This window comes from Elgaria multicarinata, chromosome 4, assembly GCF_023053635.1.
Source record: "Elgaria multicarinata webbii isolate HBS135686 ecotype San Diego chromosome 4, rElgMul1.1.pri, whole genome shotgun sequence".
In the NCBI taxonomy this organism is placed as follows: domain Eukaryota; kingdom Metazoa; phylum Chordata; class Lepidosauria; order Squamata; family Anguidae; genus Elgaria; species Elgaria multicarinata.
Genome location: NC_086174.1, coordinates 89,716,623 through 89,737,809, shown reverse-complemented (window position 1 = coordinate 89,737,809; position 21,187 = coordinate 89,716,623). Strand labels below are relative to the sequence as shown.

The 21,187-nt window shown below is 43.4% G+C and overlaps 2 protein-coding genes across 5 annotated transcripts; one reads left to right on the top strand and one right to left on the bottom strand.

The window, feature by feature from the left end:
- Window positions 1-821: 821 nt before the first annotated feature.
- Window positions 822-5,374, top strand: LOC134398437 (calcium homeostasis modulator protein 6-like). Its single transcript, XM_063125740.1, has 2 exons — window positions 822-1,430; window positions 4,884-5,374. Exons 1-2 carry the CDS (start codon window positions 894-896, stop codon window positions 5,304-5,306), a joined length of 960 nt encoding a protein of 319 aa, XP_062981810.1. The 5' UTR covers window positions 822-893; the 3' UTR covers window positions 5,307-5,374.
- A 2,607-nt stretch (window positions 5,375-7,981) lies between these two features.
- Window positions 7,982-20,283, bottom strand: TRAPPC3L (trafficking protein particle complex subunit 3L). 4 transcript variants are annotated; one of them, XM_063125736.1, is made up of 6 exons: window positions 20,036-20,283; window positions 18,274-18,321; window positions 17,926-18,023; window positions 12,547-12,646; window positions 9,890-10,075; window positions 7,982-8,647 (listed from the first exon to the last, which is right to left on the bottom strand). In XM_063125736.1, the coding sequence occupies exons 1-6, from the start codon at window positions 20,075-20,077 to the stop codon at window positions 8,528-8,530; spliced, it is 594 nt and encodes a 197-aa protein (XP_062981806.1). In that variant the 5' UTR covers window positions 20,078-20,283; the 3' UTR covers window positions 7,982-8,527. The 4 variants fall into 4 exon arrangements, with proteins under 4 accessions (XP_062981806.1, XP_062981807.1, XP_062981809.1 ...); XM_063125737.1 differs by lacking the exon at window positions 18,274-18,321 and having other exon boundaries at window positions 20,036-20,281; XM_063125739.1 differs by lacking the exon at window positions 18,274-18,321 and having other exon boundaries at window positions 17,926-18,018; window positions 20,036-20,071.
- Window positions 20,284-21,187: the final 904 nt, after the last annotated feature.

The following is a 21,187-nucleotide window of genomic DNA, read 5'->3' as shown; positions in this document are numbered from 1 at the left end:
CCTTTGAAAACGGTCCGGAAACTTCAACTGGTGCAAAACAGGGCAGCAAGGTTATTAACAGGGACTGGCCGGCGAGATCACATTACGCCAGTCCTTTTACAACTTCATTGGCTGCCAGTCCAGGTCCGGGCCCAATTCAAAGTGCTGGTATTGACATTTAAAGCCCTAAACGGTTTGGGGCCAGGTTATCTGAAGGAACGCCTCCTCCCATATGTACCTGCCCGGACCTTAAGATCATCTACAGGGGCCCTTCTCCGTGAGCCCCTGCCAAAGGAAGTGAGGCAGGTGGCTACTAGGAGGAGGGCTTTCTCCGCTGTGGCTCCCCGGTTGTGGAACGAGCTCCCCAGAGAGGTCCGCCTGGCGCCTACACTGTACTGCTTTCGTCGCCAGCTGAAGACCTTTTTATTCACTCAGTATTTTAACACTTAATTTTAACTTAAATTTAAATTTTACTGTTTTAACTCTGTATTTTAATCTTATATCAACTTTGCTGTGTGGTTTTATCCTGGTTGCGCTTTTTATATTGTATTTCATAATTGTGTTTTAACCTGTTGGGTGTTTTACTGTGGTTTTAATTTTTGTGAACCGCCCAGAGAGCTTCGGCTATTGGGCGGTATAAAAATGTAATAAATAAATAAATAAATAAATAAATCATGTAAAACATTGCAGGAAGTGGTCTTTGCACATGATTTCTTTTCTTCTTTTTTACTAGTCTACATCCTCTTTTATCTTGCTTTTACACACAAAAAAGGAAAGTGAAACCTTTTGCATTCTTGTCAGCAGTTGTTCCTCTTCCTATTACAGACTTTCCCTGTAGACGCTGGATTTCTCTGGCTCGTGGAGCAGAGAAAAACCCATCTGAAGGCCGATCGGAAGCAGCACCGGGCCAAAAGATGGACAAGTTTCGCACACTGCTGGACTTCTGCCTTACTCACCAGAAGGCTCTGGGCTATGGGGCGGTGTCTCTGCTGACTCTTGGCAGCGAGCGCATCTTTTCTGTTGTGGTGTTCAAATGCCCGTGCAACTCCTGGAATATGCTCTACGGCACTGTCTTCTTGCTGGTGCCCGCTCTAATACTGTTTCTGCTCGGCTTGCTAGTCAGTATCCGGTCCTGGAAGGTGCTCACCGGATGCTGTGCCCCAGGCCAGCTGTGTAAGCGTCCTCACGGGGGCCGCCTCTGGCGCTCCTTGCGAGTGCTGTGGCTGGTGGTGGTTGGGGCTGCTGTCGCTCCTTTCACGTGGATTGCTGTGGCTTTACTGGGAGGTGGTTTCTATGAATGTGCTGCTACTGGGAGCCCAGTACTGCAGCGGTACATGTGCAAAGACGAAGAGGAAAAGTGCATCAAGGCAGTGCTTCAAGCGCCCTGTCAGGGCACCTCTTCTCCCCAGGAGATCTACGATATGCTCATGCAGCTCCGAGCACAGTCTCAGGTTGGTGTAGCCGTGTCCAGATTTTATGACCCTCACTAAATTATGGCTTGTCCGTTTGATGGGCAGACTGGCAGTAAGGCCTTATTTGGAGATGGACAGAGAGCCCCATGCTAAACTGCCCCTTTTGTTAAAATCACCACAAGGGGTGCTTCTCCAGCGACACCCACAGGCAGAGTTTAGGCACTTGGTGCCTGGGAAAAGCGTATATTTTTGGAGGTGGTGTCTCAGTGCTGGGATGCTCTTTCTAGGGCTCCGGGCCTGATGCCCCATTTAATGAACTTGAAGTACCAGGCATGGATCTTTCTTTTTGCCTAGGTTTTTCGTGTTTAATTTGATGCTGCCGTTTTATGCCTTGTTTCTATTAATTTACTGCTGTTTTAAGCTCCTATCTCTTTTAAGGTGTCAGTTCCAAGCTCACTTTTGGTTGGGAGAAGGTGTTGCCATGGCCAGTTTAGAACTCCTAGGGCCTGCCTTGACGATGACACATTGGCACCTCAAGCCCTCAAACACCCCCATCTGTGCTCCTTCATGTTATCCCCCCACCCCACCCTGGGTTTTCCTCCTAAACCCTCTCCTCACCTCTCATTCTCTCTTACTGTCAATGATGTTACACTTACTCCAGTCAAGGAAGCTCGTAGTCTTGGCTTTATATTTGATTCCTCGCTCTCCTTTATTCCTCATATTGAGGCAGTAGCTAAATCCTGTCGTTTTTTCCTGTATAATATTGCCGCCAGGATTCGATCATTTTTGTCTGTCTCTTCTGCCAAGACTCTTGTTCATGCATTGGTTATTTCTCGGTTGGACTACTGCAACCTTCTTCTCGCTGGCCTTCCTTCTTCCCACATCAGTCCGTTGGTTTCTGTTCACCACTCTGCTGCTAAGATCATCTTCTTGGCTCGCCGCTCTGACCATGTAACTCCACTTCTGAAATCTCTTCATTGGCTTCCAATTCACTTCAGAATCCAATATAAACTTCTCCTGTTGACCTACAAAGCTTTTCACAGTCTAGCTCCTTCCTATCTCTCCTCTCTCATCTCACACTATTGCCCCGCTCGTGCTCTTCGCTCCTCTGATGCCATGTTTCTCACCTGCCCAAGGGTCTCTACTTCCCTTGCTCGGCTTCGTCCATTTTCTTCGGCTGCCCCTTACGCCTGGAACGCTCTTCCAGAACATTTGAGAACTACAAGTTCAACCGCAGCTTTTAAAGCTCAGCTAAAAACTTTTCTTTTTCCTAAAGCTTTTAAAACTTGATTTTGTTCTGACTTTATACTGTTAGTTTTACCCTACCCAGTGCCTGTTTACCCTACCCTGTGCCTGTTTGCATTCTCTTCTCCTCCTTATTGTTTCATTATGATTTTATTAGAATGTAAGCCTATGCGGCAGGGTCTTGCTATTTACTGTTCTACTCTGTATAGCACCATGTACATTGATGGTGCTATATAAATCAATAAATAATAATAATAATAATAATAATAATAATAATAATAATAATAGGAGTGAGCACAGGGTTTGCAGGCGAGGAGGAGCGGCTCTCCCGTGCAGTGGGGCACCCGTGCCTCCTCACTTCCCCCAGTTTCTCTCTCTTTCTTTTACCCTTTTTTCCAGAGGAGGCATGGAGGTGGCCATTCAGCTCGCGCCTGTGCCCATGCCTCCCCACATCCCAGGTCTTTAAAAGCTTTTTCCAGCTTCTCCCCATGCCAGAGAAGCACGGAGGTGGACCAATAGCCATTTGGCTCACTGGCCCGCCCCCTCTCCCGTCCGAGCAGATGGCAACCAATCAGGGTTCACCATCTGCCCAGACACGCCTCCAAAGCAGCTCCAGAGCAAGGCGACAGATGTCGTCACCTCACTCCAAGAGAAAAAAGTTGGGGTAACTCCCTGACTTTTTTAACTCAGAGCTTCAGGGGAAAGCCCTGGGATGGCTCCGCAATGGCTGCTGCATCATATAGATGACCGAGCACCACTGCAGATCCACCCCGGGGCTTTCCCCTCATCAAGACAGCCTCCTAGAGAGGTCCAGCCAGTCCCCTCCTTTTGGGTCCTTCTGCCGCAGCATTAAGACATTCCCATTTAGTTTGGGTGGGGTCTATGTGTGTGGAGCGTGTGTTTTGCTTGTGTTTTTGTGAGCTTTGGCTCATGTGGGTGGGTGGGTGCTTGTCAGTTTCTTTTTGGGGTGGTTGGTAGAATATGTCTTTGGCCAGCATGTTTGTGTTTATTTGGTCAGGATCTACTAGTTGGTTGGTCGGGATCTACTAGCAAATTTCTGGTTAATTTGCAATAGATCCAAAGCCTCCCAACTGTGTAACAATAATAAAAAAATGATTCCACTACTGCAAGGAAGGAAGCTGGGGGTAATCAGGAATGGAATTTGCATATGTGCAGTTCAGTTCTGGCACTGAAAACTATTTCCTAGGCCCAGGATGTGCTCAGAAGTGCCATGTTGTATAATTCTAAATCAGCCTCCCCCAACCTGACACCTTCCGAATGTGTCATACTACAGCTCCCGTAATTCCTAGCCAGCAATGGCCATGCTAGCTGGGAATTCTGGGAGCTCCAGTCCGACCTATCTGAAGGGTACCAGTTGGGAGAATGCTGTAGTGAGTTTGTTAGTGAGAGCTTCAGCTATTGGGCAGTATAAAAATGTAATAAATAAATAAATAAAAATAAATAAATATGGACTTCACAGAGTTCCAGAATGCTGTTACGAAACCAGTATAGCCTAACACAGTGAGCAGGACTCTAGCAGGCTTTAGTTGACAAGAGCAGGCCTCTCATAGTTATGCCACCCTTTTCTCGTAGAGTCTTATGTCGGGATGTGCTGGGAGGTTTTCATTCCTAATCAAGGCAATTGGTTTCCCAGCTCAGATGCTTTGGGAACCTGTGGGAGGGGTCCCCCCAGCTTCTTCAGAGAGTGGGGGAGGAATGCAGCCTGTCACCTCCTGACAAGCAGGAACCCAGCAGTGGAGCCTATAAGATCCAATGCACAAGCTTCATGCTTGGGCCTCTCTTCAGGAGGAACTACGTAACCGGCCCGGAGAACCTGCTGTGGCTCGAAGGGACGGCCTCCATCTATCGTGGGGCCTCCAATAGACACCCAGCTGTGACAGCTTGATTAGCTGGAAGGAGGGGCTAACTTTCTTTGCATGTATCTACTCTGCATCCATTTTCCATCAATAAACTGCCATCACCTTTTTGCACAAGCGGCTTGTTTCCTCTTGATAACCAAAAGAACCTGACTGATGACTTGGACCTGGCAGAACCAGAACCCAACTCAACACAAAGGCTGTTGTGTCTTTTACACTTGGCTCTGATTGAAGGGTCTTGGGATTCTGGTAAAATACAAAGTAGACCAGACAAGTCTGAAGCCTGCCCACCCCTGTTCTAGACATGAGTGCCTGGGGTTCCTCGATGCACCATTGTTCTTATCTCTCTCTTACTTCATTCTTCCCAAAGGTGGCAGGATGGCTTTTGATTGCCAGCGTCTTCACATTGGCTGTCTTTGCCACCTGTATCTCCCGCTGCCGTTCCCCCGTCAGTATTCTTCAGCTTGCCTTCTGGAAAATGTACACGGAGAAAGAGCAGCAGCTTTTTGAGCTCAAGGCCAAAGAACACGCTGCTCAGTTGGCGGAGAGGAATATCAACTGCTTCTTTGGCTGTGCTGAACTGGCACCGTTTGACACCCCGAGCCTCAAAGACTGGCATGGTGTTTCCTCCCTATTTGCTTTTAATCCTGAAGAACATTACTACAGTATGATACATAAGTATGTTGCCTTCAAAACCAGAGGTGGCAGCATTCGATCCGCCGAAGGGGATCAATTTCCTACTTGTCTGACATTTGTGGATGGTGCTGGAGCTGGTGAGACTCAAGTGTTATAATGGAATCTATGTTTTTGCAAACCAGCCTCCATCATAAAAAGATCTGTAACTGAGTATGGTGATGTGGTTGCGCCAGAGAGAATTTGGGCTTTGCGATAACTATTTTTGTTTTTTAAAAACCCAAGCATTAAAGCTTTTGGTTGTGTGCTTAAAGAATAAACACACTTCAACACATATTGAGAAAATATTGCTGGTTTGTGAATAGGCATTTGTAAATTCGCACATACTCTTCTTGATGAAGTACAGAATCAGTAACAGTAGCGTTGTACTGACAAATATCCCTGCACATCCAAATCCTAGGTGCAGAAGGAACTGAGTTTTCATTTAGTGTGAATCACATTTTGCTCTTGAGTATTTCACCCTATTGCTTTTGCTATTTTCTCATAGACTACTTAAACCAGCTGCCTACTGTCTCATGGCATAATGTATGCCTTCCTCATTCCATTGAATATTGCAGCAATAGTATACCAGGAGTTAGGGTCCCTGGGAATTGTAATTTTCCAGGAGTTCTTAGTGATAATCCCTAGGAAAACACAACTCTCAGAGATCCTAGAACCAAAGATTTTGCTGAACATGCTTGGAGAAGCAGCCATTAACATTCCCAGGAATTGTAGTTTCCTATGACTCATGAGTCCTTACTAAGAACCCAGAAGCCCTAGGAAATTACATTTTTCAGGATCCTTGCGACTCACAGGTCAGTATCCAATGTGTCATTCCATTAGCACAAATGGCGTTCTGAATTATGCGCAACAGAAGAATCCAACTAAAGTTATGTTTGTGCAAGCGTGGTTGCACAACCAGTTGTGCATTATGCTTGTGCAACCACTTGCACATAATTCTTGTGCAACCAGTTATGCAACTGGTTACACAAGTGTAATGGGCAATTGTTTGTGCGATGGAAAGATTCAGCAGCACTCCTCTAGTGCAATTTGAGTTTGCAGTATGACACTGTTGGATACTGTCCACGATACTTCTGCTGATGTTGATTGATGAAACCACAATAGTAATCCTTCTAACTGCTATCAGTGGGGAAAGGAAAGGAACAGCTTCCTCAAATGAAAACATTTAACAAGCCGCCATCACACGTAAAGAATATCATTTAAAGCACAAAATACTTTATTTAGTTTTCTTCAGAACGTTGATCAGAAAAGCAGAAAATGTATTTCATGTTATTAACAAAAAAATTACAGACATTCACACGGAGCCTCTATTTAGATGTCACATTTCTGTTTGGAGGCTTGAGAAAGTGCCAGAGTGTCTATCATCCCGCCTCTCTCTTGTGCTTGGATTCCTGATGATCATTTCTTGGGACATCCGAATGATGAGCACAGGTTTCAAATCATGGTTTGTTGGTATTAGCCATAATCTGCCCAGTTCAGATGTCACAGCAAACAATGGTGATACTAACCAAGAGAAGGTGGAAGGAAGTGGAAGTGTGGCACACTTCCGCCTTCCATACCATAGTCGGAGGACTGGAAACACAACGTCAGAATGGGCTGATCTGCCACTACTTGTTCAAATAAAACCTTCACCTGAAAAGTGACATTTTCTGATTAGGCAGAAAATACAAGCCTTTCGATTGTTTGACATGAACTCTTACTGTAGAGCAATAGGGCCACCTAAACCTAGACATCTTTGTGCACCGAAGCTGGGTATATGAATCTCTCATGCTCCTGATGGGTTCTCATTCATTTCCAAAGAATGCATGCACTATACTATTGGAATCAACGAAGAAGCTGCTTGAGTCAGGAGGACCCACTAGAGTTCCTTCATCCCGAACAGACCAGAAGACTCACAGTTCATTGCTCACGATAATTTAGCCCATGCAACATAGGAAGTTCCTATTAGGACATCCTTATCTTATCCCATTGCTTTCCTCCCCATAGGTGTAAATCAAATGCTCTCTGTTATCTCATAAATTCTTCACAAATGCTATAAGCTAGGGAGATATTTATTTCCCACCCTCTTAGGGTACTTAACTGATTCCTTTCCTTTTCCTTGGATGTAAGGGAAAAGCTACTGCCATTGTCATACATCTAAAGTTAGAGCCAACACCCACCATTTCCCATCTGGGTAGGTATTTGCTGCTGACAGGTGTTGACTGCACAATTGCTTCCATGCTGGGCAGCCATATTGGGTGATTTTCATGCAATCCCAAAGTGCCTCCTCCTTCCCCTAACTATAAAACCACTGGTATGTTGGGCTCAGCTGTTCAGGCATGATGGGGTGCTGAAAGTAGCCACTAATAATAGTAGTCCCTGGTATGAAAAAGAAAACAAAAATCCCCAGTAGGACTAAGCCGACTTACTGGGACACTTGAAAATGCCAAAGCCCTTTTAGCAATTTTGTGGTAATTCTTAAGAAATGTATTCACCAACTCAGAAAGCATTTGCCTTCATTCTGAATTGACTTCACTTCCATTGCTTTTAGTGACATCATCTTGTTCATTACATCATTCTTAATGATATGGGGTTGCCCATGTGATTGTTGTCAGGAAACATTCCCCTCATTCCCAAATAAGTGCATACTGGTGGTTCTGATGCATTTAATTATTTCATTTATATCCTTCAGTCCTCCAACGGTGGCATACATAAACTTCTAATTCAAATACATATAAAAGAAGCCTTGTTTTTAACTTTTAAAAAATCCACATGCATTAAAACACAAAGAATAAATAAATAAATAAGCAATTGGAGAACCCAGAATTCCTAGCATCAGCAGAGACAGATCACTAGTTAGCCAACACCTTCAGAGGCCTTTCAAAACAAAAATGTCTTGTCCAGCTTTCTAAACATTAAGAAAGAGCTTTCTTAGGCAGGAAGTTCTACAGTGAGGATGCCACCCCTAATAAAGCCCTATTCCACCTTCTCCATCTGCTTAACTTTAGCTGATTGAAGCATGTGGAACAGAGCCCCATATCACATGACATATACATGCAGGGGTGTTCTTGAGGGAGCAGGAACTCCCTTGGCCAACTGGACCCAACTGCTGCTGATCTAGCAGGGAGCAAGCACCATTCAGATCCCTTTTGGGTGGTGGATGTGGAGTTCCTGCTCCTTATAACAAATCATTGAACATGCAGGGTGTGATCCAGAAGGAGAACTCTCCACAGCCTGGTCCTGTGTGGATCACCCTTTCTGGGTTGGGAAAATTCTTTATCTATGGAGGTACAAAGGGTGAAAATATTAGCTATTCATACATAGCTACTTAAGTTACTGGTTTCACTTATTTCTTTTGTGTTTCTTGGTTTCAATCTTCCTTAAGAATGTAATTCCAATTTCCGTGACCTCATCTCCTTTCAAAGCATCTTGAATGAACGTGACTTCAGCAGCTAGGTGTAACTGAAAAGAAATAAGTTTAGCTCATTGAGTGAAAGAAAATCTATCCTTCTTCATTTCTATTTTAAAGAAAACCTATCATTCCTTTGTATTTTAAAGGCCTTGTACAAGAGAAACATTTTAAGCCCTGTGTTGACATTCATGATGTATGTGTGTTTTTCCCACCCACCCCAGCCCAAACTGCTGCCCTGTAACAAAATGTATGCAGAGCAGCTTATAGAATAAAATCACACCGGTTAAAAATTAGAAACACTCCCAAATAAGTTTTTTTTAAAAAAACAGTTTTAAAGTTTCACAAAATGGTGGAACAGTGGGGAAACTGGTTCATATAATTCAGGAGGAAGCGTAGCCATTAGGCATGCCCGGGGATTCTCCACTTAGTGAAGAGAGACAGTGAGGAGGTGCTCGCTGGTTCCATTCCTCTATTGTGGTCTTGACAGCGAGCCCCACAGCTGTCTACGGCAGCAAGAAACATACCATATACTCACATAGCCTCCCCACATGAAACCGGGACGGAGTGGTATTTTCTGCACATTTATGTAAGTGCATGTGGCCCCAATTCAGATCAGGACTATGGCACTCCAGGAGTGGGGACTCAAACCTTCCCTCTGTTCCCCCCCCCCCACACACACACACATTCCAGCCCCAAAATCATCTCTGCAAAGTGGGCGTGCGGGATGATGTTAGAAGGAAAAAAGTCTCCAATGTCTCCCAGGAGGGGAGGAATTTCAGGGGGAAACAAGTGGGGAGAATGATTTACTCCCCCCTCCCAGAGCACTATGTTTCTGATCTGAATTGGAGCAATGCACTTGCAGAAGAGTAAGAAAAGCTACCAGTAAGTTTAATTTAGGCCTTAGAATCTGGATCGTTCAGGGTACTTAACAGTGCAGGATGCTCACACAAGTACAGAAGCTTTCTCGCATGGTGGGAAACACCAAACATGGCTAAAGTCTACACATCATCATGGATGATATAAACCAGTACCGTCTTCTCTGCCATTTTCTGAACCTTTAAGATACTTTTTTTAAAAAAAGTCTTTGGAGGTAGCATGCTCCACTAATTACTTGTGGGAAGACACAAAAACCAGCCCTATCACACATGGCTCCTGTTTGCAAGGGCTAGCCACTGTTTGTTCTGCATCCAAGAAACTTGACAAAGTCAGATGCCAGCCTCATATGGTGGAATCATGTGTGATGTATGTACACGTATGTATAGAAGAGGGAGAGCCAGGGTACAGTTCCTTACCATTTCCAGAGCACCTCTAATGGCACCACACAGGAGGTTGCAATAGCAAAGTGAAGATCGCCCTGCTGGCAGCTCTTCCACAAAGTCCACTAAGGGATTCTTGCCCAGAATCAGGGAGAACTCATTTCCCATTGCGTTGCTGCAAGTCACAGTGGCGGTAACACCGAGATACATCTTAAAAGCAACCTGGAAATGAAAGGGGAAATTTGCATCACATCATCACTGGCTCAAACTACATGTTAAGCTAAATTTGAAGTTTGCAACTACGACTGGTTTTTTCTTTAATTAAGTACAGTTGTGGGGTGATTTTCATCAATATGGCAGTGTGTGTGAAGGTTTCATTATACATGAGGATGTACATGCTTTTTTCTGCATGGATTCGATATCAGTATAAGAAAAGGATCGATAAATGCTAATCAAAACAGACTCTAAATCAAATCGGACGAGAAAGGATTTGCCTTTGTAAGCAGCTGTTTGCATAAAGTACATAACAATATTTTCCAAATATTGCAAGAAACAATTCTTTCCCCCTTTCATATGGCAATCGCTCACAGTCTATGCAATTACTTGAACTGAAGTCTGTTTGGATTATTCCTAACGTGGTTTTGATGGCTCCACTCTGGGATTCTTATTATCATCTGGTTTAAATATCACTGGCTAAACTAAGATGTTATTCATTTAATATGGATCATGTTTTGTCTGTTGTACTCGGTTTTATTTTATTTCTTAAGACACTGGTCAAAAATAAAAGAGTTGTCATACAGGAAGCAAGAAGTGTCTCTTTCAAGATCCAAAACTTATCCAATTTGTAAAGGTCCATGCATGCATCAAAATGAAGAAGATGGCAGAAAAACAAAACATGTCTGTTTGTTCGGATTTCAGATACCTCTTTTTGGGGAATTGCAAAATCAAAGAATGGAAAATGTTGCACAGAACTCAAACCACAGAATTCAGTTGCTCCATCCTGCATCCAACACTACTGCCTGATGTCTTCAATAAACACCATGGGAGATCCACTCCCACTTGGTTGCAATTCAGTAGTGGCCATTTACCGCCTGCAACACCATATCACCAGCCAACTGCTGTACTTGAATTCTTCCCTGCTCATATTTGCCCTCCCCAGAATCCACTTGTATCTATCCACTCCGCCCCACCCATGGGAACATTAGCTGAGGATAGTCCCAGGAGCACTTCTCTGGGATGGTAGGAACAGCCCTCCTGGGTCCCAAGGAGGGATATAAAACTCCACAACAGATTCAGATGAGTTCAGGTTTCTCTGAATCAGACCTGCAGATTCTGCAGCAGAATGCCTTTTTCTCGGTCACATGGATATATCAGACTTATGGACTCATTTTTCATTCTTGGGGGGAAGTCAAAGGTGTGCATAAGCAATTGCTCATTTACGCAAATCCATTAATCCACATTAGCATTAACAGCATTAACTAATACGGATTAGTACATTTGTGCAAGTGCATATTAGTGCAAATGGAATTAATGCTAATTCGCATTAGCGCTAATGCAAATTAGCAGTAGAATGAAATTCTATTAAAAAAAAAAAGAAAGATCCAATTTGTCATTGAACAGATGACAGAATGAAAGACGCTTGACAATCTGCAAAATGCAGACAGGTTTAACAATACCTGTACACTTCTAATCCCAAACCTCCAAGCCCTTTGATACACACAGTTCCATAACAAAGAAGGCCCCTCCTCAGTCACCACCTGACTAAATGGTAGAAGGTGGATATTTAGGTAGCCACAGGGCCAGAGCAAGACCTGCCTGAGATGGAACAGCAAATCAGCCCTCCCCCCACCCCATACACACACACAGCACAAGTCAAGGGCGGCCAAGTTTTTTTGTCACTTGAGGCAGAAAAGTCTGCAAGAACCTTTCCCCAGGTGAAAAAATATGATGTCAATTTGCTGCCCTTTCATGACATCCCTATGTAATGGTAGGACCGGCCTTAGTATGTCTCAAGACATTCTGCAGCAGCAGCCCCGTTAGCATCTCCTCTGTAGCTGCTCTTTACAAGCTCAGTGAAACTGAGGGCTAAGGGATAGCCACTGGCCACAAGAGGAAGGGAGACAGCAGGGGCAGACTAAGTGGGTGGTTTGGAAGAGGCATCTATGAAGATTGCTCTCATTCAGTATCTGCTTGAGCTGGAAAGTAAGAGCAGGCTAAGCATACTGTGTCAGCTAGTGGCCTTGCTGGCGGGCTGGGAATTATGGGAGTTTACGCTTTCATCCTCCTCCATCCCTAGTCAATACTCCGTCCTGTAGCCACACTTATTTTTCTTCCCAGACTGTCACTTACTGGCAGAACTATGAAAGAGCTGGAACTGAAATGCTCCAGGATGTAAGCACATGGTGCATATATTTATTTGTGAAAATAGCCATGTGTCTCCATCCAGCACATGCCTGGAGACTGCAGTTTTGCCTGAATGCAGCTGGTGCAGTCATTACCCTAAGGCCTGGTTCAGACAACACACTAAACCGTGCTGCATAACCACAAAATGGTTATGGGAATGCATTACCTTAACCATTTTGTGGTTAAGCAGCATGGTTTAGCGTGTTGTCTGAACCAGGCCAATGAGTAGGACCCTGGATAACTTGGAGCTGCCCTTGCCACGTCCAGGTAGTGTCAGCATCTTCCTGTACCTGTGCAATAATGTCTGCAGTTTCTGAATAACTCCTGCACTTCTTCACAGCAGAGCGAGCCAAAAAGTCTTCAACCAGCCTTATGCCAATGCTGTATCCCCTAACAGAAAGACAAAACAGAAGTTAGCTGTAGCCGTTCATATTTTTAATTTCTCCTTTATTTCCTTTCTCTGCTTATTATGTTATGATATATGGCAGCCTCCCCCAATCTGGCACCCTCCACATGTGTTAGACTATAAATCCCATCATCCTCAGCCTGCATGGCCATTGCAATTTTTTAAAAAAAATTATTACTGTAAAAAAAAAATCCACCTTTCCTCCTTGATCTTTCCATTCCACCTCTAAAAACCTTGTCTACCTCATCTATTTATCAAGGAAAATTCTCCAGGTTATGAAAATTATAGATATGTGTAAATTAGAACAGAAATTCTGAAGATATTTCTCACATTCTTGTGATATGAATTCAAATTCTGAACATGGTTGCTAGTTTTTCCTTTCCTAGCAGGTATCTAGTTGCACCTTTGTTGCTGCATTTGAAAGGCTGAAATTAGGTTGCCAACTGGCCAAAAACATATGAACCCCCCCACACACACACACACATACACACAAACCCAGTCTCTCCTGTCCTTGGGCCTTAAGCAGCTTGATATGCAAGCATGAGCAGCTGAAACTTTTCATGACGTGGAAGTAGGGATGTCAGAACAATCCGCAGATATCGCAGCAGACCGATTTCTCCCCCGTCTTATAAATGCACAGTTATAAGATGGGGGATACTTGGCTCAGCAATACTACAAATGAGAAGGATCTTGGAATTGTTGTAGATCGCAAGCTGAATATGAAAGAACAGTGTGATATGGCTGCAAGAAAGGCAAATGCTATTTTGGGCTGCATTAATAGAAGTATAGCTTCCAAATCGCGTGAGGTACTGGTTCCTCTCTATTTGGCACTGGTTAGGCCTCATCAAGAGTATTGTGTCCAGTTCTGGGCTCCACAATTCAAGAAGGATGCAGACAAGCTGGAGCATGTTCAGAGGAGGGCAACCAGGATGATCAGGGGTCTGAAAACAAAGCCCTATGAAGAGAAACTGAAAGAACTGAGCATGTTTAGCCTGGAGAAGAGAAGATTGAGGGGAGACATGATAGCACTCTTCAAATACTTAAAAGGTTGTCACACAGAGGAGGGCCAGGATCTCTTCTCGATCATCCCAGAGTGCAGGACACGGAATAACGGGCTGAAGTTACAGGAAGCCAGATTTCGGCTGGACATCAGGAAAAACTTCCTGACTGTTAGAGCAGTATGACAATGGAACCAGTTACCTAGGGAGGTTGTGGGCTCTCCCACACTAGAGGCATTCAAGAGGCAGCTGGACAACCATCTGTCAAGTATGCTTTAGGGTGGATTCCTGCATTGAGCAGGGGGTTGGACCCGATGGCCTTATAGGCCCCTTCCAACTCTACTATTCTATGACTCTATGATTTTCAGATTGTTATAACCTTCAGGAATTTTGCGCAAAATTCGTCTTAGAAAAATATGCAAAAAAACACCAAACACCACTCCAGCCAATAATGTTCAAACACACATCTATAGGCTAAAGTGTGAAAATGTGCTTTTGGGGGGAATTTGTGCATTTTCAAATGTGCGAATTTGTGCAAATTCAGAAACAGAAAAAAAATCTGATTCCATTGATGGGTGGATGACAAAAAGTGCCTGGCAAATTATGAAACACAGACAGAACAGATTTTACACAATCTGCATATCCTTCAAGGAAGTTAAATATTACCAACTGCTAATTGTTGCAAATCAAATGTAAACCGCCCAGAGAGCCCTGGCTATGGGAGCGGTATATAAGTGTAATAAATAAATAAAATATAAATAAATGGTTGCTATAACAAGAGCAAAAGAATCTGGTTCCTAGATTGGAAACTCTTATGAAGTAGCTCTGTTGTGAGTGAAGAGTAGTGACTCCATTTTGAGACAGAGGCCACAGCTAGACCTAAGGTTTATCCTGGGATCATCCAGGGTTCACCCCTGCCTGAGCACTGAATCCCCTGTGTGTCACCTAGGTGAACAGGTTTGGCCCCTGGATGATCCAGGGATAAACCTTAGGTCTAGCTATGGCTACAGTGAATAAACCAGATGACTTCATCCCCAGCTTCAGGAATAGGGTTGAGAGTGATAGTGTAAGACTAGATCAAGCAATTCAGTTTCTAATGGACTTCTTAAAATGCATTCTCCAAAGGCAAATGCGGGGGGAGGGGGACTGAGCAGAACATGAATGTGCTGAATACCAGGAGTCAGATCTGGTAAATTACCTGGTCAGCGACCAGCATTGTGCTCCTATTATCAACATAGGGTGAACAACCCACACTGGGTGATTAGTCCACTCGCCAGGCAATCAGGCAAATGACCTACAGTGCATGTCTTGTTTGCCCCCTCCCTTCCCCTCAGTCCTCCAACTGGCATTCCAGGGCACATGGCAGCAAACCCATCTTATCTGCCAGCAAGTCCCCCTTCCCAGATTCAATCGCGGATGGAGCACTGTTTAAAAAAAGTTCCCTGTCCCGCTTTTGTGCAAAAACGGGACTGGGATTTTTTAAATATATATTTCCCCATGTGCAAATGTGTTGTCTCCTCCTCCTCCTCCTCCTCCTCCTCCTCCTCCTCCTCCTCCTCCTCCTCCTAATTCTTTGGGTTTCTGCACATGTGCACATGCACAACAGCAAGAAACCGAAGCATACTGGCTTGCTCCTCCTGCACATGCAGACAAGGAGAGCCTGTATCGCCTTCCCCGTCAAGAGCCCTCAAGCCATCGGTTTTGACAGAGCGATCTTTAGGGCGCTTTTAAAATTCCTATCGGTGTTAAATCCCTGTGCAACCCTGTGGGATATAAAAGCGATCAGTGCTGAAACTCAGCACGTGGGGAGGGGGGAATTCAACCCCCTGCCAAGAACGCTTGGGGCAACACAGTTCTATGGCAGAGGTGGGTTGGATTCCCCCCCCCCCGCCCAATTGTCAGCATGGAGCATCTTTAAATCCCAATGCAACCCTATGGGATATAAAGGTGTCCTTCATATCTCATAGGGTTAATATCCAACACTGCCATGAAGATGGTATTGGACATTAATTTCAGAATGACTGTTAAGGAATTCCCTATAATGTATAGGGGACCTGAATAAAAAGAAAGCAGATGTAACAAAGTGGTACATTTGCCAGGCTGAAAGGATGTAAATGGATCGGGGGGGGGGGGGGCAGGGAGGATCCATTAAATTCTCTCCCTCTTAATATTTCGTGGTCCCTATTCACAACAGGCTTGACGAGAAAAAAGCAACTGCTGTTAATGGGAAAGCATTAAGTATTATGGGATCAGACTACGTGACACGAAGCCAAAAAAGATGATAATAGCCAGAGTATTGATATAATGCAAACCTTTCTTGCAGACTAAGCTTCAAAGCCATATTATGCAATGAATCAAGCTGGGACAATACTTGTTCATCTACGGGAACGTTAAAACAAATTTCAGCATTAACAGCACTGAGATATCTGAATATATTGTTCAAATATGTACATCTTTCACGTGTGTACATCAGCACTAAACAAATGCTCACATTATTTTAATGTTCTAAAAAAAGTAAAGCAATTGTAGATTCAAGTGAGAACATGTTCTTCAGTTTGGATAAACTAGCAAACATATTTCTTTCTATGAAAGGATTGAAAATTTTCTAGAACAAATTCTCACCACCTTTGTTGAAAGGCTACAGTTACTATTGCTCTTTAGAGGAAGCTGGGACAATTAAACCAGTTTCAAACTGCTTTAAATATAATGCACTACTATGTGGGACTGACCTGACTACTATGTGCTATGCATGCAGTCCATGTGCTATTAGGTGGGACTGACTTTGATGCCTGATGGAAAGCTTCTGCAATCCACTATGAGACCAGCATTCAACATCCTTATTGGCCACAGCTAGACCTAAGGTTTATCCTGGGATCATCCAGGGTTCGCCCCTGCCTGAGCACTGGATCCCCTGTGTGTCACCTAGATGAATAGGTTTGACCCCTGGACGATCCAGGGATAAACCTTAGGTCTAGCTATGGCCATTGTCTTTCAGAAACAATTCAAGGTGACCACAAGTTTTGCAAAAAAATACAAAAAGTCTGTAGGAAAAAATACCCTAAGGGGGGAATCCAGCAACATCCCAATGAGAACTGCACACACTCAGTGACCACAGAATGCTGACGGATTGCTGAGGACGGGGTGGGAGGGAGGGAGACAAAATTGAATTGAGATGGGAAATGAAATGGGGCATCATGGAAGAGGGCATAGCTGATTGACTGTAACAGTAGCACCTCACGCCACAACATTTTGTTGCAGGTTACACCTGTAGGACTTCCTGTTCTACAGGTCAACAAGACTCATCAGAATCAGTTGGGAATGTCTCAAATACCAGAAATTGGATGGCCATTTTTGCATCAACAAAAGAGAAGACAAAAGAGGACACCCCTTTGCATAAAACGTGTATGTGCTAATTGATACATGTACAAATCTAGAAATAATTATTACAATTTAAATGCAGTCCAGCTCACCACAGAGCAGAAGACTGCAACCAGGTGTCCCATGTGCCTGCCTATTCAGTCTGCTGTCCAGAGCCTCATTTTTGATGGGCAACAGTCCTTATGGTCTTTCTCATTAAACCAAGCCTAAATGGTCTGCTACGCTGCTTTCACAAAATTAACAATCTGGCCTTGGCAAAAACATGATTTACACAATCATTTGCCATATATCTTATCTATTGGATTTCAAATTTGTCATCCCAATACGTGTATGAGAAAAAAAGAGAGTTAAGTGGACATCATTTCCTGCTAACCTGATATGTGTTTGAATTAGGACTGACTTGAAATGACAATGATCATTTTGAAATTGCTTCACTCACGTTGAAATGGACTGGGTTGTTTTTTATTTTGGGTTTCGTTTCGTTTCATTCCTGAGTAGGGATTTAATACTTACAGCATGATCTTATGCATGTTTCATTCCGATGTGTGTGTGTGTGTGTATGTTAAAATAAAGAAGAATGTCTTGCAAAAACCCAAAGATGCTCTATTTGAAAGCAGACCCACAGGCGCCATATTTGAGGGAGGAGGGAATAAGAAATGAACAGTGCAATCCTATGCCTATCAGATCAGAAGTAAACCCCATTGAGTTCAATGGGGGCTCATTCCAAAATAGATGTGCTAAAGAATTAGCAAAATTAAACAATTGAGCAAAAGCGGGGTGCCATCTCAAGACACCATTTCTCCTCAGATTAATGGGTCATTGTCATGAAGTTTGGATCAAATCATGGTTTCTCGCCAGCACTAGTTGAATATAAGCGTGCTACTTACATGCGGTCTAAATATTTGTTCACATCTTCATCCTTTTCGTAATCCTTACACAGCTGGGCTACCAAAGCACCATAGGTGAGCACAAAAAGCTCTCTGCTCTGCCAATAACAGAAAATTCTGTGTAAAGGGTGTGTTTTAGAAACAGACTCGATCAGAAGGGGGGGGGCGATACTCTTCACCCCACCCGCAAGCTCTTGTCTAATGAAAAGGCAATGAACACAGTGCTGCATAATTACCCATACTGTCAAAAATCCAGAACCATCTGGCCAAGCCCAGCATGAATCCCCCAAACATCCCAGTGTCCCAGGAAAAAACATATAGGATAGATGCAATGGTCATTCTGCATACCATGTGATGTGCTGATGCAGAGGATGAAATGGCGGGCAAATGCCAGTCCTACAACATAAAGAGAAGTGAAAGGGGGCAGGGACATGACAGTACAGTCACAACACTTCTTTACATTGCTTTGCTAAAAAGCATCTTCTTTTTTTAAGGAATAAAATGTGATGAAATGAAAAGAAAAAGCAGCTTAATAATCAAAAGAATTCACAAGCTGAATGAGCAGGTCCTGGAAGGGTAAAGTGATAACAAACTCTTTGTGATAATGGATTTGTGTCTTAGTTCAAACCCCTACCTTACTCAGCCATGAACAAAGTGTACTGGATGTCCTTGGACAAGTGCTCTTTCTCAACCTAACCTTCCCTCACAGGCTTATTGTGAGAATAAAATGTACCCGATATATACTTCCCTTCACCAGTCTTAAAATCTCTTCACTGGCTGCCAATTAGTTTCCGGGCAAAGTATAAAGTGTTGGTTATCACCTTTAAAGCCCTACATGGTTTGGGTCCAGGCTACCTGCGGGATCGCCTTCTCCCATACAATTCGCCCCACACACTCGGGTCCTCTGGGAAGAATTTACTCCAGCCAACAAAAACAAGGCTGACAACTATTACCCAGAGGACCTTTTCTTCTGCCGCTCCCAGTTTGTGGAATGGCTTGCCGGGAGAGATTCATCAACTTAACAGTCTTCCAGAATTTAAGAAAGCCATACAGAATGATCTCTTCCGGCAGGCCTACCCAGTTGAATTTTAATGTGCCTTTTTTAATGGTGTGCTGCTTTTAATGATGCACTGGTTTTAAATGTCTGAATTAGTTGTATGTATTTTATGGTGTTTTTATTTGTGTTGTACCCTGCCTCGATCCAGAGGGAGAGGCGGGAAACAAATAAAATTATTATTATTATTATTATTATTATTATTATTATTATTATTATTATTTACTGAAAGCAATTCTTTTCAACTTGGGTCTCTGAACATTTACACCTGGGGGAATTTTGCAAGTCAACATGTCAGGCTCTTCACTTCCCTCTTGAACCTTAGAACTGTATTTGTATTTTTTATTGTTACATTTCTAAACTGCCCAATGGCCAAAGCTGTCTAGCTTCAATGTTCTATTTTTTTTTAAAAAAAAAAACACAAATCACTAGTTTTTAGTGTGTGTGTATGGGTGTGCGCATGTGTATGTACACAAAGTATATGAAATTATGTCACACTTTGTGTATGGGGTCAGGGAGAGGAGATGAGGTTTCTCAAGATATTATGAGATGATACAGGGGTTTCTCAATCCAAAACAGGTTGAAAACCACTGCTTTAGAGAAAGGGCACGATGATGATGATGATGATGATGATGATGATGATGATGATGATGATGATGATGATGGATGGTTATATATGCCAATATGTGGGGAGAAAGGAGGACATAGATGATGGAGTGATGTCAGCAGGTCCACAGCATTTTGCCACAATCAAAGCCACTTAGTGGCCAGTGGTTTGATGGGTTTTTGAAAGATCTGGTTTGTGGGAAATCATCACAGCAGCTACCACAAGCACTGGAGCCAAAAAGGCTCCTGTTGAGTGATAACGCATTGTTCCAAAACAATATGTGAAACTACCATCCATATACCCCAAAAAGTTGACATTAAGTTATTTGCTATATGTTCTAGCTTGTAAGATATATTCATACTGTATATCAAAAGAGAAGTGCATCCATTTAAAATACCCAAGAATAGCTTAATGTTTAATGGCATTTTACATATTTAAAGAAAGCTTACAATTTTGGGGTTTTCTGGTCTTCGGTTTGCTGGCCGCGACATTTTTCTTAGACAGTAACAGAGTATATGATCCACTGTCTAGATCCTTTCTTCTTCAGGAAGCATTTTGCCATTCAGTTACTGTGTTTCTTCTTTATCCTGGCTAAAAGTTTCCCTTGCCACTCTCTGACAGTAAATGAGCTCCGTGTGCTACACTTTCTGCTTTTTCTGCTGTCGACGCCCCTCCTATTCTAGGCTTCAAACCTTCCAGGGGAAATGTGTTTGGCAAGAAATCAAGCCTGCTTCAGGGAACAGCCTGACTCAGATCAGCAACTGATCCATTAAACAACAGAGATTGCAAATCACACGCATAATAGCTGCTCTCACTGCAAGAAGCCAGGGCAGGCAAAAGCAGTAAATTCAAAATGTCTAATTACGTCAGACATATATAAAACTGATTGTATGGCATAGCAATCTCAAATATAAGGTACTCATCTCAGGGCAAAGCTCCAGCCAATTGAACTAAATGTTTCCTTACTAAGCTGGTCTGAGATATCTACTGGCTTCTTTCATTAATCGAGCTATGTTTATCCTGCAAAGCATGCAGGTATCCTTGGGAGGGATACTACGAAATCCAGCTTTGTTCAATGAAGCTTTACAGCCAGATAACCGTGCATAGGATTACAGCTGCATAGTCTAAGCCAGCCATGTTAATTTGGAAGTCCCACTCATTTCAGTACTAATTAACCCAGATTGACTTCTGTCACCTCTTGCCATGCCCATATGTATCGCTAGGCATTGTTAACCGGAAATGGTCAAACAAATGTTTCAATGTGACTAGCTGAGGGCATGGGTTTCTGATGTCAAACTATATATATAAAAACCCTTCCCTACAAGAAAGGGGAAGGAATTCCCCCATGCCTGTGTGTGGTGGCACCACAATTTCCATACACACGAGCTGTCTGTCGGCGTCTGAGGGAGAAACTAGGTATGATAGCAGAACTAGGGTGCAAGGTGGGTAAGCACCCAAGTTAAAGGAAGCCAGATTCCAGCTGGACATCAGGAAAAACTTCCTGACTGTTAGAGCAGTACGACAATGGAATCAGTTATCTAGGGAGGTTGTGGGCTCTCCCACACTAGAGGCATTCAAGAGGCAGCTGGACAACCATCTGT